At 41.4% G+C, this 12,896-nt stretch overlaps 1 protein-coding gene across 1 annotated transcript in view; it reads left to right on the top strand.

The window, feature by feature from the left end:
- Positions 1–12,896, top strand: part of TIAM2 (TIAM Rac1 associated GEF 2) — a 92,323-nt gene that overhangs the window by 57,874 nt on the left and 21,553 nt on the right. Inside the window, exon 14 of the mRNA XM_059828650.1 lies at positions 1,836–1,939. Within this exon, the coding sequence (XP_059684633.1) occupies positions 1,836–1,939 (104 nt within the window). The remainder of the gene's footprint in view (positions 1–1,835; positions 1,940–12,896) is intronic.

A 12,896-nucleotide genomic window follows, 5' to 3' on the forward strand; every position in this document is an offset into this window, starting at 1 on the left:
TTTGGATACCCAGGAATTGACAATGGTGGAAGTCAATAGGCATTCATGTGTACCCATATACAGAAGAGAGACTCAGAATTACTTTAAAAGTCCAGAGGGCAGGAGAAAATTATTCAGGCTCAGTGGAGGAAGAGGGGTAAAAGCATAATAAAATAAATAGACAAGGCAGACTCCTTGTTAAGTTCTTAAAGAAGATGGGTGGCTGTTTGGTGGAGTTGTGTAAAATATAATTTTTCTGCAAAGATGGTAACTCTTGGGGTATTGCATTTATGTAGGTTCTGAGATATCATGAGCCACACCTGTCTCCAGGAGGAAAAGGTAAAAAAGCTTGAGGGGAGAAAAGCGATGGGACCTTGGTTCTGCAAGCATAGGGAAATGACAGAGTAGTCATGTCTTTGGCATCTGGGTGGAAAGTGTCAGCCTCAATGCTAAGCTTGGGCATAGGCACCTTAATAACATAGGGAAAAATAAAGTATCCGGATGACATCATGCTGAGTTACTTGCATCTTTCTCTCTGGCTTTCCTATGGAGTCTGTCTGCCATGTTTTGTCATGGGCTATAAGGTGCTCTTTTGGGCCTAAAATTCCTATTTCCCTCACTGCTTCAGTCCATGTTTGTCAATCCTTGCTGAGAGGAGCTGGTCCTGCTCTGCAGGGACAGGACAACAGCAACACCCGGGTGGAGAGATACTGTTGTCCTTCACAATTGCATTATTGCTAGCTCTCATGATTTTACTGCAAGATGAGACATTTGTTTTAATTACCACCTCAGTTGCTGGAGTCAGTGATTAAATGAGAATCTCAGCTTTCACTTAAAAATAAATCTCCAGCATTTGTAGGTGTTGAGAAAGAGTTTGAAAATGTGGTTATGTGGTGTGAATTATACCCTAGAGGCTTAAAGGCTAGGAAACAAAGCAGCAAATTAAATTTTATTACTATTTATTACATTTTCTTACTATTTTATCATCTGAGGTTGCTAAAAATCCTAATTTTTTTTTTTTTGGTGGCTGCTTTATGATTTTCAGCTACTTGGATTGATAATACTGCAGATCAAAAATCACCTCTTCACTTCTAAGAGTTTTAATTAGAATATCCCTGTAAACATCTCTGGAGATTTTAAGCAGCCAATTGAGGAAATGTAAAGAGAAAAACTATCATTTTCATATGAATGTTCACATTGTTGGATAGATCTTGAGGTTACACATAAATGTTATTGAAAGCTACAGTCTGTCAGTAAGTAGAGCAGGGCAGTGCCTCCTCTGGTTTTTACACTGTGCCAGCTACTATGTACATGGACTCCAAGCTTAGTAAAAGCAGTAAACTATTAGTAATAAGAAGGGATTTTGTGCAAATTACAATGGTGGTGGTTGTTCCAAGGCAAAATTCTCTTTTTCCCCTTAAATCTTGAAGGGATTCAGGACTAAGTCATGTCGAACAACAGTGTGCTCATCTGACAAGAACTACTGAGTGCATTTAATTATCCTCACTGGTTGTCTCAGCACAGAGTGTGCTGATTATAGATAATGCTACCTTCGGAAGCACGCTGTTAGCAAGAGCATTAGTTTTATTTTGGTAGATCAAATATACACGTTGCTTCAGATGGTCTTAGATGTCCAGCTGCTGTTTTGAAAGCAGAGTTTCCAGGCATAGTTGCTTCTTTCTTTGACCTCTTGTGTAATTCTCTGGGGGTGGGGAGGATTGCAAATTTTGTATTCCTTCTCTCCCCCTGTATTACTTCTACTAGACACTGAAAGTATTTGCAGATAAAAGCAAATACTTTTCCTGTTCCTGTCCTATAATCCTCTAATGTGTGTATTTGTTTTCTTTTGAATGCAGATTTTAGTAATGTGCCTGATGTCACATCCAGCTTGAAAAGGAGCAGTACTGATGGCAGTCTGGACCAAGTGCCATACAGGGAGAAGACTGATCCACCTTTCAGGGTAAGAACATGCGTGACATAACAATCCTTATGAACAAAAGGGCAGTGTTGTAGTGCTAACGCTCTGCATTTTGTGGGATAGAATTTAACGTATGGCACTAATTTGAAAATTCTTTATGCATATTAGCTGTACTTAGTGTTTTATTATCTTGAGATCACCCTGACAGGTCAGCATCTGTGGCACAGCTGCTGCATCTCCAAAAGCAGTGTGATGGGGGCAAATGGCAAACAGGTGGAGACTTGCCAAATTCATCTTTCTGTGTTGCTTGAACCCAGTTCTGCAGAGAACAGTAAAGCTGCTACAGCTTTCTAACTGATTCAGTTTGGTTCATGTTTTCTTTTTGCTGATACTTCTAGGGCTTGTTGTTAAGATGGCAGTGACCATAGCAACACTCACTTAACGTCAATAGTTATAGACTGGACCGCAGACTTGGAGAGGTGCAGTGTTTGAGAGCCAGTGATTCCGACTTTCTAATGTGGACAACCTTTATGTGTCTGCAGTTACTGTTTGACTTCAGCTGGAATAATGGATGCTCAGACCATCTCTCAGTCAGGACTTTGGAGGCTGAGGCGGGGACCCCCAGAATTACTGTGCACCTTCGAATGCATTGGTCTTCGAAGAGCAATTTTTCGTCCATTTTGGTCTGAGTCAGTCAAATTGCAACCTGTGTCCAACTCAAGTGCATATTATTTGGAATCCCCCAGCTGCTAGCACGGGTAGTGTTTTCGTGTTGGTGGCCATGATTTTACTAGGCATTGCCATTCTGACAACAGAAGTGTTTTTGCTACTTCTGTTTGTGAGTTGGTTGCATCTCCAAGCAAATTTGTGACAACACTTGCGTTATACTCTTGCATAACAGAAATGAAGTTAAGAGTTTTTATGGTTCTGGAATATATTACTGTCTTGTACTAGGTTGTATGAAAAATCAGTAGAGATAAGGCAGAAAGTAAAAACTCAGAAGACCAGAACAGGGAAGATACATTCTGCCTGTAGCCATACCTACCAAGAGGAGCTCATCCCCTCTGACTTTTGGAATTACTTTGCAATCTACTTCAGTCTAATATAGGTGACTTTATGCAGTTTCCCTAGAGAGTAAGGAGAAGCCCAGTGATTGTGGGTCTTTAGCCCATCTCCTGCTGCACAGGGGATTCCCACAGAGATAATCTATATTCTCCAAGTTGGGAGGGAGTGTTGATCTGCTTGAGGGTAGGAAGGCTCTGCAGAGGGATCTGGACAGGCTGGATCGATGGGCTGAGGCCAACCGGATGAAGTTCAATAAGGCCAAGTGCCGGGTTCTACACTTCGGCCACAACAACCCCAGGCAAAACTACAGGCTTGGGGATGAGTGGCTGGAAAGTTCCCCTGCAGAAAAGGACCTGGGGGTGTTGATCGACACCCGGCTGAATATGAGCCAGCAGTGTGCCCAGGTGGCCAAGAAGGCCAACGGCATCCTGGCTTGCATCAGAAATGGTGTGGCCAGCAGGAGCAGGGAGGTGATCGTGCCCCTGTACTCGGCTCTGGTGAGGCCGCACCTCGAATACTGTGTTCAGTTTTGGGCCCCTCACTACAAGAAGGACATTGAGGTGCTGGAGCGTGTCCAGAGAAGGGCGACGAAGCTGGTGAGGGGTCTGGAACACAAGTCTTATGAGGAGCGGCTGAGGGAGCTGGGGTTGTTTAGCCTGGAGAAGAGGAGGCTGAGGGGAGACCTTATCGCTCTCTACAACTACCTGAAAGGGGGTTGCAGAGAGGTGGGTGTTGGTCTCTTCTCCCAAGTGACTAGTGACAGGACTAGAGGAAATGGCCTCAAGTTGCGACAGGGGAGGTTCAGGCTAGACATTAGGAAAAAGTTCTTCACTGAGAGAGTGGTGAAACACTGGAATAGGCTGCCCAGGGAGGTGGTAGAGTCACCCTCCCTGGAGGTATTCAAGGAGCGTGTGGATGTGGCATTGTGGGATGTAGCTTGATGGACATGGTGCTGTGTGGTGTTGGGTGGGTTGTGGCTTGTTATTGTTGTTGTGTGGCGTGGGTTTTGTGGTGGTTTTTTTTTTTTTTTTTTTTTGGTGGGTTTTTTGATGTTGTGGTTTTTTTTTTGTTTTTTTTTTTTTTTTTTGTTCCCCCCCCCCCCAGGTTGGACTCGATGATCTTACAGGTCTTTTCCAACCGTACTGATTCTGTGATTCTGTGTGTAACACATTGCGTAAGCTCCCAAAAAGTCTTTGCAACCAGACAAGAATAAACTGGATTTTTCTCCCCACACTGTTCCTTTGGAAGGGGTAATGTGGATTTCTCTACTGCCCTGTTTTAGGGGCAGGGATCTTTGTGAGAGCACAGCTGACGTGATCCCAAGACTTAGGATGCCTCGGTGGCTGCCTGCACCAGCAGGCTGGTGCTTGGCCAGGTTTCCCCGCGTGCCCCGGGGTGCCCTGTGCGCCCGGGGTACACGCTGCCCCCCATGCACTGTGTGGACATACACGACTGAGCTCCTGTCCTGCTGGAGGGGAGGAGATTCTGGGGCATCAGCTTTGCTTTAGCACAAAACCAAAGCCAATCCTGATTGTATGTGTGAAATGCGACAGATGACAGAAAATTAGGAAGCGTTTAGGAGGATTTAAATACACAGAGAACAATTCGTGTATGCTAGTTGTTGCTGTGAACACACTAAATTTGCTCCAATGCTCTAAATTATGTGCTGCAATTAAAGCTCAAAAAAGAGGGGAAAACAGACAGGTCTGCTCCCTGCCCTCTCTCCAGCCTCAAATCTCTCACGTCTAGCAGTATTAATGGCTTGTGCACAATTTGCTGAAGTAACTGCCCATGCCACATTGCAGTTCACTGCTTGGTTTGGCGTGCAGGTCTACTAGTGTCATTTTAAAAATTATCTGAAGCTGTCCTGGTTTTGTAGGTACAAGGGGGAAAATGGCTTGGCAATCAGAGGCAGTCTGACTTGAACTGCAGCTGTAAACGAGTCTGTGACAGCTCTACAATTTCTGCAAATGGTTTGTAATTGATTGCTGTCTTTCTGTTGGAGGGTGCCTATTACTGTCAGAGCTTTTTGTCTGACCCTTTTGATTTCTCCAATAGATGTAGAATTAAAAAAACCCAAACCTCACAGTAAATTTAGGTAGCGTATATTGTATGTCCTTTTGTGATTGGGTATAAAAGGAATTAAAATGATTTCTGTTTTTATAGCTGTGATTTGGGACTGCTCTCCAGATGAACAATAGCTATTGCTAATAAAAGCTAGTTTGAGGAAATTGTGCAGCATGAAAAAGCATAGCATCTGGATTTGGGTTTGGGTTTTTTTCCCTTTTGCCTTCTGTTTCCTACATGAGCTAACTTGACCCACGCCTGTGGGAGAGCAGTAGTGCAGACACCTCAGCATTAGGTGATGTCGCAGAAGTGTGGGGGAGAGGAGATCTGTAAGCACAGCTCTGTGGAGAAGACGTTGGTGGCGCTAAGATGTTCTGAGCACAGCCTGGAACAACAGGCAGTTTGGGATTATTTCAAGGGAGAGACAGCTAGAGATGCTCACTTCCCAGTTGACAGCAACTGTAGATGTAATTACTTGGCTCTGAGGGAGCAGACTCCTTTGAAGTTTGGTTGATTTTTGTCCAGTAACATGTAAGTAAATAAGAAACAGTCTTAAAGCTTTGGATTTAATGGCTGCATGTCTGATTTCTAGATTTTGTGTTTCTCGTTTGGAGCATTTTTGTTTGTTTTTCACCATGATATTCTTCGTCTCATACCAAGCTAAGGTTAAGCATCATCTTAACTGAAAGTACAGTGAGGCATTTCAGAAGTGCCTTGTAATCTCAAAGGAATAAGTCTTTTGTTGCATGTGTAGTACATTCAAACATGCGTTCGTTCATTCATTCATTCATTCATTTTATAGTCTGAGAAATGAATGAATTTAGAATAGTTTTATGTTTGTCTTTCATCTGAGAGCTAACAAATTAATTAGAAGGGCGATAGAGGATTGTTTCATTCCAGAAATGGAAGCTGTTCCTTAAGTTATAAAACATTATTAAAAACACATGGACATCAAGAACCATCCATTCCAGATGCTCATTATTTTTGTCAGCTCTGTATTCTCTGGGATGCCCCATTTATACCTTTAATACCTTTAACTTTATCTTCTATTTTATTTAACAAGGATAGATGTTATACTTCTAACATATTCTGCTGCAGTACGTTTTCAAACTGTGTTAAAATACTGTTTATGTGGCAGTGGCATGTTGTCCTTGCAATTGTTGGTTCTGGAGTATGTAGGCGTACCGTTGACAGAAGAACAGAGGACCTCAGAAAATATGGGGATTGAGTATGCCTGTCAGTGCAATTAGGTTTCGTTGTGCTTAATCATTTTGAGAACTAATTGTCTGTGCTCCTGATGCTCAGTTAAATCCTGGTATGTTGACAGTTGCCAAGAATCGAGCTCTCTGTACATCAAAGTAGCACAAAGCTGAATAAATAAAAAAAGGCAACTTTTCCTGTAGCTAGTTGGGATTTCTAATTGCAAACTGTGTTGGTTCGAAATGTTTTCTCTAGCCCATGGTTTCTTTTAAGATGAAGTTTAGTAGTCTGTTACTATCTTGGTTATCTTTACTTTGTATTTTCAATGTACTAAAAATACCCTTTTATGAAAGACGAACATAGCTAAAAGGTGAAATCTTACCACAGAAGTAGCTACTATTCTAAGGTTTCTTGTAAGACTGCTGGATCTGACTTTTGGTTGCTCTGAATCTTTTGAGTATCATCAGACATAAGTATTTCTGAAATCATACTAAATTTTAACAGACTGAAAGAAGGAACTTCATATAAATGCATGTGTGAGAGGGGGAAGATGTATTTTCACTTCAAATATTTTACAGATCATAAGAAAAAACCTTAAAGTAAACTCCATGTAAATATTTCCCATAACTTCATTATATTCTCAGCTGTGTCTTAGAGTTCTTTAAGAAACTTAAGAAACCCAGTAAAAATAGCTAGTGTGATGCTCTGTAATCGCAGTAAAAATAGTCAACGAATGCAGAATGGTTTTATGCTGGCATCTTCAAAAATTAACATTGCAGATGCAGAAACGGAAGCTACTGTGATGAGTAACTTTGAATGTTAATAAGAATTTGCTTTCTAAAGAATGGCCAACTGGCTTGATTTTGTAATGCTTTTGAAGTGGTGCTGTATTTCTTTCAAACAACGAAGTAAAATTGATTCTGGGAATAAGCTGGCTATAGAGACTTAGAGAAATTGCCTTTGCTTTGCTGTTGACTCTTAAAATAGTCAATCTACTTTCAGAACAAGTAATTGATCATACATCAGTATGTGTATATGAGGACAAGTCCACCCCCATCACCTCTTAATAAAAAATAAATAAGAATTACTACACACTGCAGAGAGAGAAAACTAACTTTTTGTCTTGGGAATACCATTCTTAATGCAGTGAACAGAAATTATGGTTAAAAATCCCTGAACACCTTTCCCTAGCATGGGCTGCTTTAGATTAGCTCAACTCACTCCTTCTCCGCTCCTGTTTGACAACCGTGTTCACTTTCCCTCCATCTGGTAAGGAAATGAAGAACTTGCGACAAGTCTGGTCAGCAGAGCGCATGGCACCTTTGGCAAACGCAAATCTGCATCTCCTGTAGGATGGAGCATTGTCATCAAATGCTTTCAGCTTTTTATAGGGATGAGGTGCAGGTCAGTATAATGGCCCTGCTTGAAGCGTCTGTATTTATAGATACAGGGGAAAAAAGAAAGTAGAAAAAATATGTACTTGTGCATTTCAGAAGTCTGCTTTTGGATGCTCGAGTTTCCTATGTTATGTCAAATCATCCTTCCAGTGCTTTTGAAGCTTGCGTATTCTGTTTATTGTGATGCCAATTGTGGAGAGTCCTCCATTTGCCAGAAAGGAGCTTTTGCAAGTGCAGTGAGAAGTAGGTGTTTCCATGAACTCTGCATGTTTGGGACCATGGTGAGAAATCTGGTTTTTGGTCTCCCTGCATACAGTCCCACTTCTCGTGCTCAAGGAGCCAACGTGCAAACATGCCTAACTTGGATAACTGTTGAGGTTTTGCTTCCAACCCATCTAAAGCGTCTGTGCAATTGAGCAGCAGGTTTGCATGTCGGATGGTGCCTGAGCGGTGTGAATGCAGAGACTGAGACTAGGTCAGAAAGCAAACCCATCTTCCCACTTCTGCGTCATCCAACTACCACAACAAGCTTCCCAAAACAGTACTTTCAACAGATGCAAAATACATGTGTCATGATTTCAAAAAGGAAATCCTTGTGTTACCTATTAGCTGATTTCACACGGCTATTTCTGTAACGAAAATCAGCAAGTATTGTAAAGAGTTAGCTGCATTTGTGGTTTTGGCCTCTTGTATATACAGCATAGCCATGTACTGGAGGGATGGTTTTCATAAGCTGAAGAAATTAATATTTTTGTCTTCAAACTGTCTAAAACTGATTTTGAAACACCTTCATTAGAAGTAGCACTAAAGCCATCAACTTCTCATGCAGATAGAGTACTTTAAGGGTAAAAATCCTGAGGTACAATATACATTCAGCTCTGGGTTCAAACCTGAGTGAAATAATGCATATTCCGTTGCTAGTCTGTCTGAATGCTCAATTGTTAAAGAAGAACATGTGGTTTGATTTTGGGGAGAGGAAGGGGGCAACTGTGACAGTTGCCATGGAATAGTAGAGGTGAAAACAGTTAGTAATCATTACTCATATAGTCCAATCCCAGCAGAAAATTAATACAATTGTTCCATGTTTATGGATGATTTGAATGGTATTTTATCTTCCAGAAGAAGGCAAGTGGATGCTAGGAATGATGTATTCCTCTTATTTGTTGCCTAGAAGACATTGTACAAGCATGTGATCTGTAGCATATGTGCAGTGGGATAGTTCAGGGCACCGTTATTCAAAACACACCCAACAGCCATCTATTGGCACTGTCAGTAAATGTAATCCTGTATATTCAGTTGTGGTGCCTCATTTATTTATTTTGATCTGGTGATGACACTCATTCATTCTCAGAGAGGAGATAGGGATCATCAGTCTGAATGTGTGGATATAAGCAGTGGATGATTGTCTTTTAGTGGGTAAATGTCAAGAAATATACATTCTTCCCCACCAAAGTTAAACAGTTTCCTAGCATGACTTTTTGGTGAGAAAGTTAAAGATTTACCAAAATATACTGAATTAGAAGGAAGATTTGCAATGATATGGTGCATAAAACATAAAAACTGACAAGTACAAATCATGTTCTGATTACATTTAGGATGGTGTGGCAGTGTATGTATGTATGTTCACATGTGTCTGATAGATTTCAGAGCCATATTTCTCTCCATTTGTTATAAGTGGCATCCTTTCTTGCTAGTCAGTCAGTGATCCCTATCCCCAGAACATCCCCGAAGAAACATTAACATTGAAATAAAACTGTGGGAAATGTGGGAAAAAAAAAAAAAAAAAAGGTGTGTGTGGAGTAATTTTGTTCAGCAAAGACTGTAAAAATTAAAAATCTTGGAATGTGAATGTTATTACTAATCAAATAAACACCAATTGTTGAGCTACATTGAAAGAAAGCCAAGCAGAAATGACCAGAAGCTCAATAGAAGTCCCTCTGGGAAAAATAAAATAAGAGGAAGAAAAAACTACTGGTATGCCTATATGGCCCCAAACCTATTTCTTGCATGGAGGCAATTCCAGTTAAGTGATGTTCATGGTGATAGCTTCTCATTAGCTCTATTTTGCATTGCCCAGGCAGTTCCCACTTGCACAGCATGTCATTAATTGCAGGAGAGCTGCCTGCCTGAAGGTTTACTCAGCATCCATAGGACATTAAGGATCTTTCCTTTATTTTAATCGTGAGAACTTCTCTTTAGCAGTTGATGAGATCCAAAAGCTTGGGGAGTAGTCTGCAATTAACATCCTTTTTTTCTGTTCTTCATAGGAAAGGGATTAACAATGTAGTCCTCTCAAAATCATGTATACTCCTTTGCAATCCAACTGTCGTTTCCTTCCAGATGTGAGATGCATTTAGAGAGTCTAAGAGCTAACATGGGAAAATAGCATGTTCCTCAGCAGTGGTTTTCCTTGATTCAGTTGTGCCTGGAGGGGACAATTCTGCATCAAAAGCGTGACAGAAGCCCGTGGGGAGCACTGCTAATTATTGTGCTTCCCTTGCAGACAGCCCAGCCTGTGGTGAGCCCAACCAGAGTTGCTGGCTCCAGCAGTGTGGAGCCGCGGCCGGACCCCTGCTGTCATCATGTGCCTTTTGAGAAGGGTATCAGTGATATAAGTGAAATTGGAGCCTGTTAGAAGTCTGTAAGAGTTTTGCTAATTAATTTAGGTTTCAGTATTTTATTCCATCCCTCAGAGAAGGCACCAAAACTGATGGACTAGGTTACGGAAGGCTTGCTGTAAACCTACCAGTGAGTGCTTGCTACTGACCCCAGTGCTGGATTTCACTTTGTTGCATTGATCCTGCAGTTCTTTAAATGCAGCAGAGCCACCCTATGGATGGCCCAAAATTCAAATACAACAGTTGCCTGTCTTGGCTAACATAGTGAGGAGCCTGGAAACCATAAAGCTTAAAGTGGGAAAGGTGCTATATCTAGAGTGAACCTGCAACCAGACATTGGGTCAAGCTCTGGATGGAGACCTGTGTGCGTAGTTACTGATTGGGAGTCGCAAGAATGGCAAGACAGCAGAGCAAAGGGAGACTGCAGTTCTTGCGTGCAGAGGTGCGAACTTGTGTTGCTCTGTTTCGTGCTACTACATTGGGTTGGTGGGGTTTGGGGGGGAGGTGGTATTTGTTGTCTTTCCTCTGACTGAAGGAAGCATCCTCTCAAAAGTACTGTGACAGCTGTCGGTGTTAAATTTGCAGATGGTTTTGATCAGGAGAAGAAATTGTATTGTGTTTATTGTGTTGATGCTTGCAAATGAAAGAAGCCGGTGGGAGATGACTTATAATACAGCTTTTCTTTGTAGTCTTCTGAGAAAAGTCCACAAGGCTTACCTGCAGGTGAAAAGAGAAGCGTATGACAACAGTCCTGGTTCATTGCAACAGGATATGGTTAGCAGTGTCTCTGGAGACGCTTGTGACTTCACCATTGAAGGGCAGGAAGCTGCCTTGGAGTCCACCACCCTGGGCCTCCAAAGGCAACCCGAGTCACCTGCAGTGCAGGATATGACAGCAGCATTTAACTTTGAAATCAAAGGCAGAGGTATCTAATCACACTTCTGACACACTCAGGGAACTGGGTAACCTCTCTGCCAGCAGTAGATTATTTGGTGGGTTTTTTTAAGACCGAGATACTGTTCAGTTACAGTGCTGCAATAATATACATGTTTTTTCTTTGTGATGCAGAAGCATTTAAGCACAATTTTAACGCATGCCGAGGTATGTCATGTGCCCAGAAGTTACCCACAGGACACAAAGTCACTTCAAAGTCGCACAAAGTTGCAGTACAGGATTTCAGACAAATACTGCATCCTGGGTACCATCATACACTTCAATGAGGCTTTGATTCCTATTTTGTCCTGTCAGGAACATGTAAGGCCAAAGGTAGACCTGAAATGCCAAAACTGAAACAATCTGCTCCCTGCAGCAGATTCTGCAACATCAAAGATAGCAAAAAGGTACCTGAAAGGAAGGGAGAGAGAGGAGAATTAAAAAAAGTAGGGGGTCAGTTGAATCAGTTGCACAGGAAAGTTCCAACAGATTTTCATGTTTTGTTACCTGTTGTCCATAGCACTGTGTGCCTCTGTCGCTACTTGTTAACATACTGTGGGCAGACATAGACCTTCACTCACATGGTGATTATTCCCTTCTGAGACAGCAGAATCCTTCTGTAGTGCCTAAACAAAACCCTGCCGAAACCAGGGGAGAAGTTGATGTGGCGTTCAGGGGGTCTTTACAGGGGGTTATTGCATCTTTTAACATTTGAAATGGAGTATGCCTGCTACTAACAAGAAAAGATAAGGGTCACCCTCTCTGCCTCTAAAGAAAGCACAGTGCAAAAATATATTGTGAAAGATGAATGCAACTGCAAAGATAATATCTTGTTGGTGGTTGCCATAGTTTCTAATTCAGCACTTGAGAAAAGTTTTTGCATTCAGCACAAAACATTTTGGATGAGAATGTTACAAAGAGTATTTAAGATGCTTGAAATGAAAAATTAAACAAGAATTAATTTTAAACATTTGGAATGTTAACTAAATTTTTTAGCGCTGGAATTAAAGCAGATGTCTTCACTGTGGTCATTTATGCTTTGAGAAAACATTTTGAAGGCATTTAAAAAACATGTTATTAGAATAATAAGCGCAATATAAAAATAGTCAGAAAAATAATCCACCCACATTTATAAAAAGTAAAAACTGAGTCCCTTCTAGATCACGGTAGAGATCTGGAGACCAGCTGAATTAAGCATGACCTTGTAATGCTTAGAGGCCACTGATGTCACAGAGCTCCTCTTTAGTCCAGGGTATGTATGTACATAGTCAATGTTTTTATGTATATATGTGTGTGTGTGTATATACATACATGTATATACACACACACACTTACATATAAAAAATACGTTATGTATACAAATTATGCTTCTGCTTCACTGGTGGTCCAGACTGATGTCTTAAAGTAGCCCGCAAGTGCTCCGAATTGTCCCAGAGGCAAGCCGCCGTTTCCTTTCATTCAAAGTACAAACAGACAGAGCAAAATTAGCCTTTTATGTTCATGCATTAAGGGCAAAAGCAGAATGGGAAACAAACTTGATGCAGATAAGCGCACCTAGACATATGGGGACAATAGAGGGAAGCCTGTATTACGAAGGATGTCATCGTTATGGTAACTATCAAGCCTGGTGGCACTAAAATGGAAAGATGAAAACCAGATGTCTGTAAAGGGAATGTGTGTTACTCAAAGCACACAGGAATAAACAACAAGGCTATGTAA

This window comes from Gavia stellata, chromosome 2 (assembly GCF_030936135.1).
Source record: "Gavia stellata isolate bGavSte3 chromosome 2, bGavSte3.hap2, whole genome shotgun sequence".
In the NCBI taxonomy this organism is placed as follows: domain Eukaryota; kingdom Metazoa; phylum Chordata; class Aves; order Gaviiformes; family Gaviidae; genus Gavia; species Gavia stellata.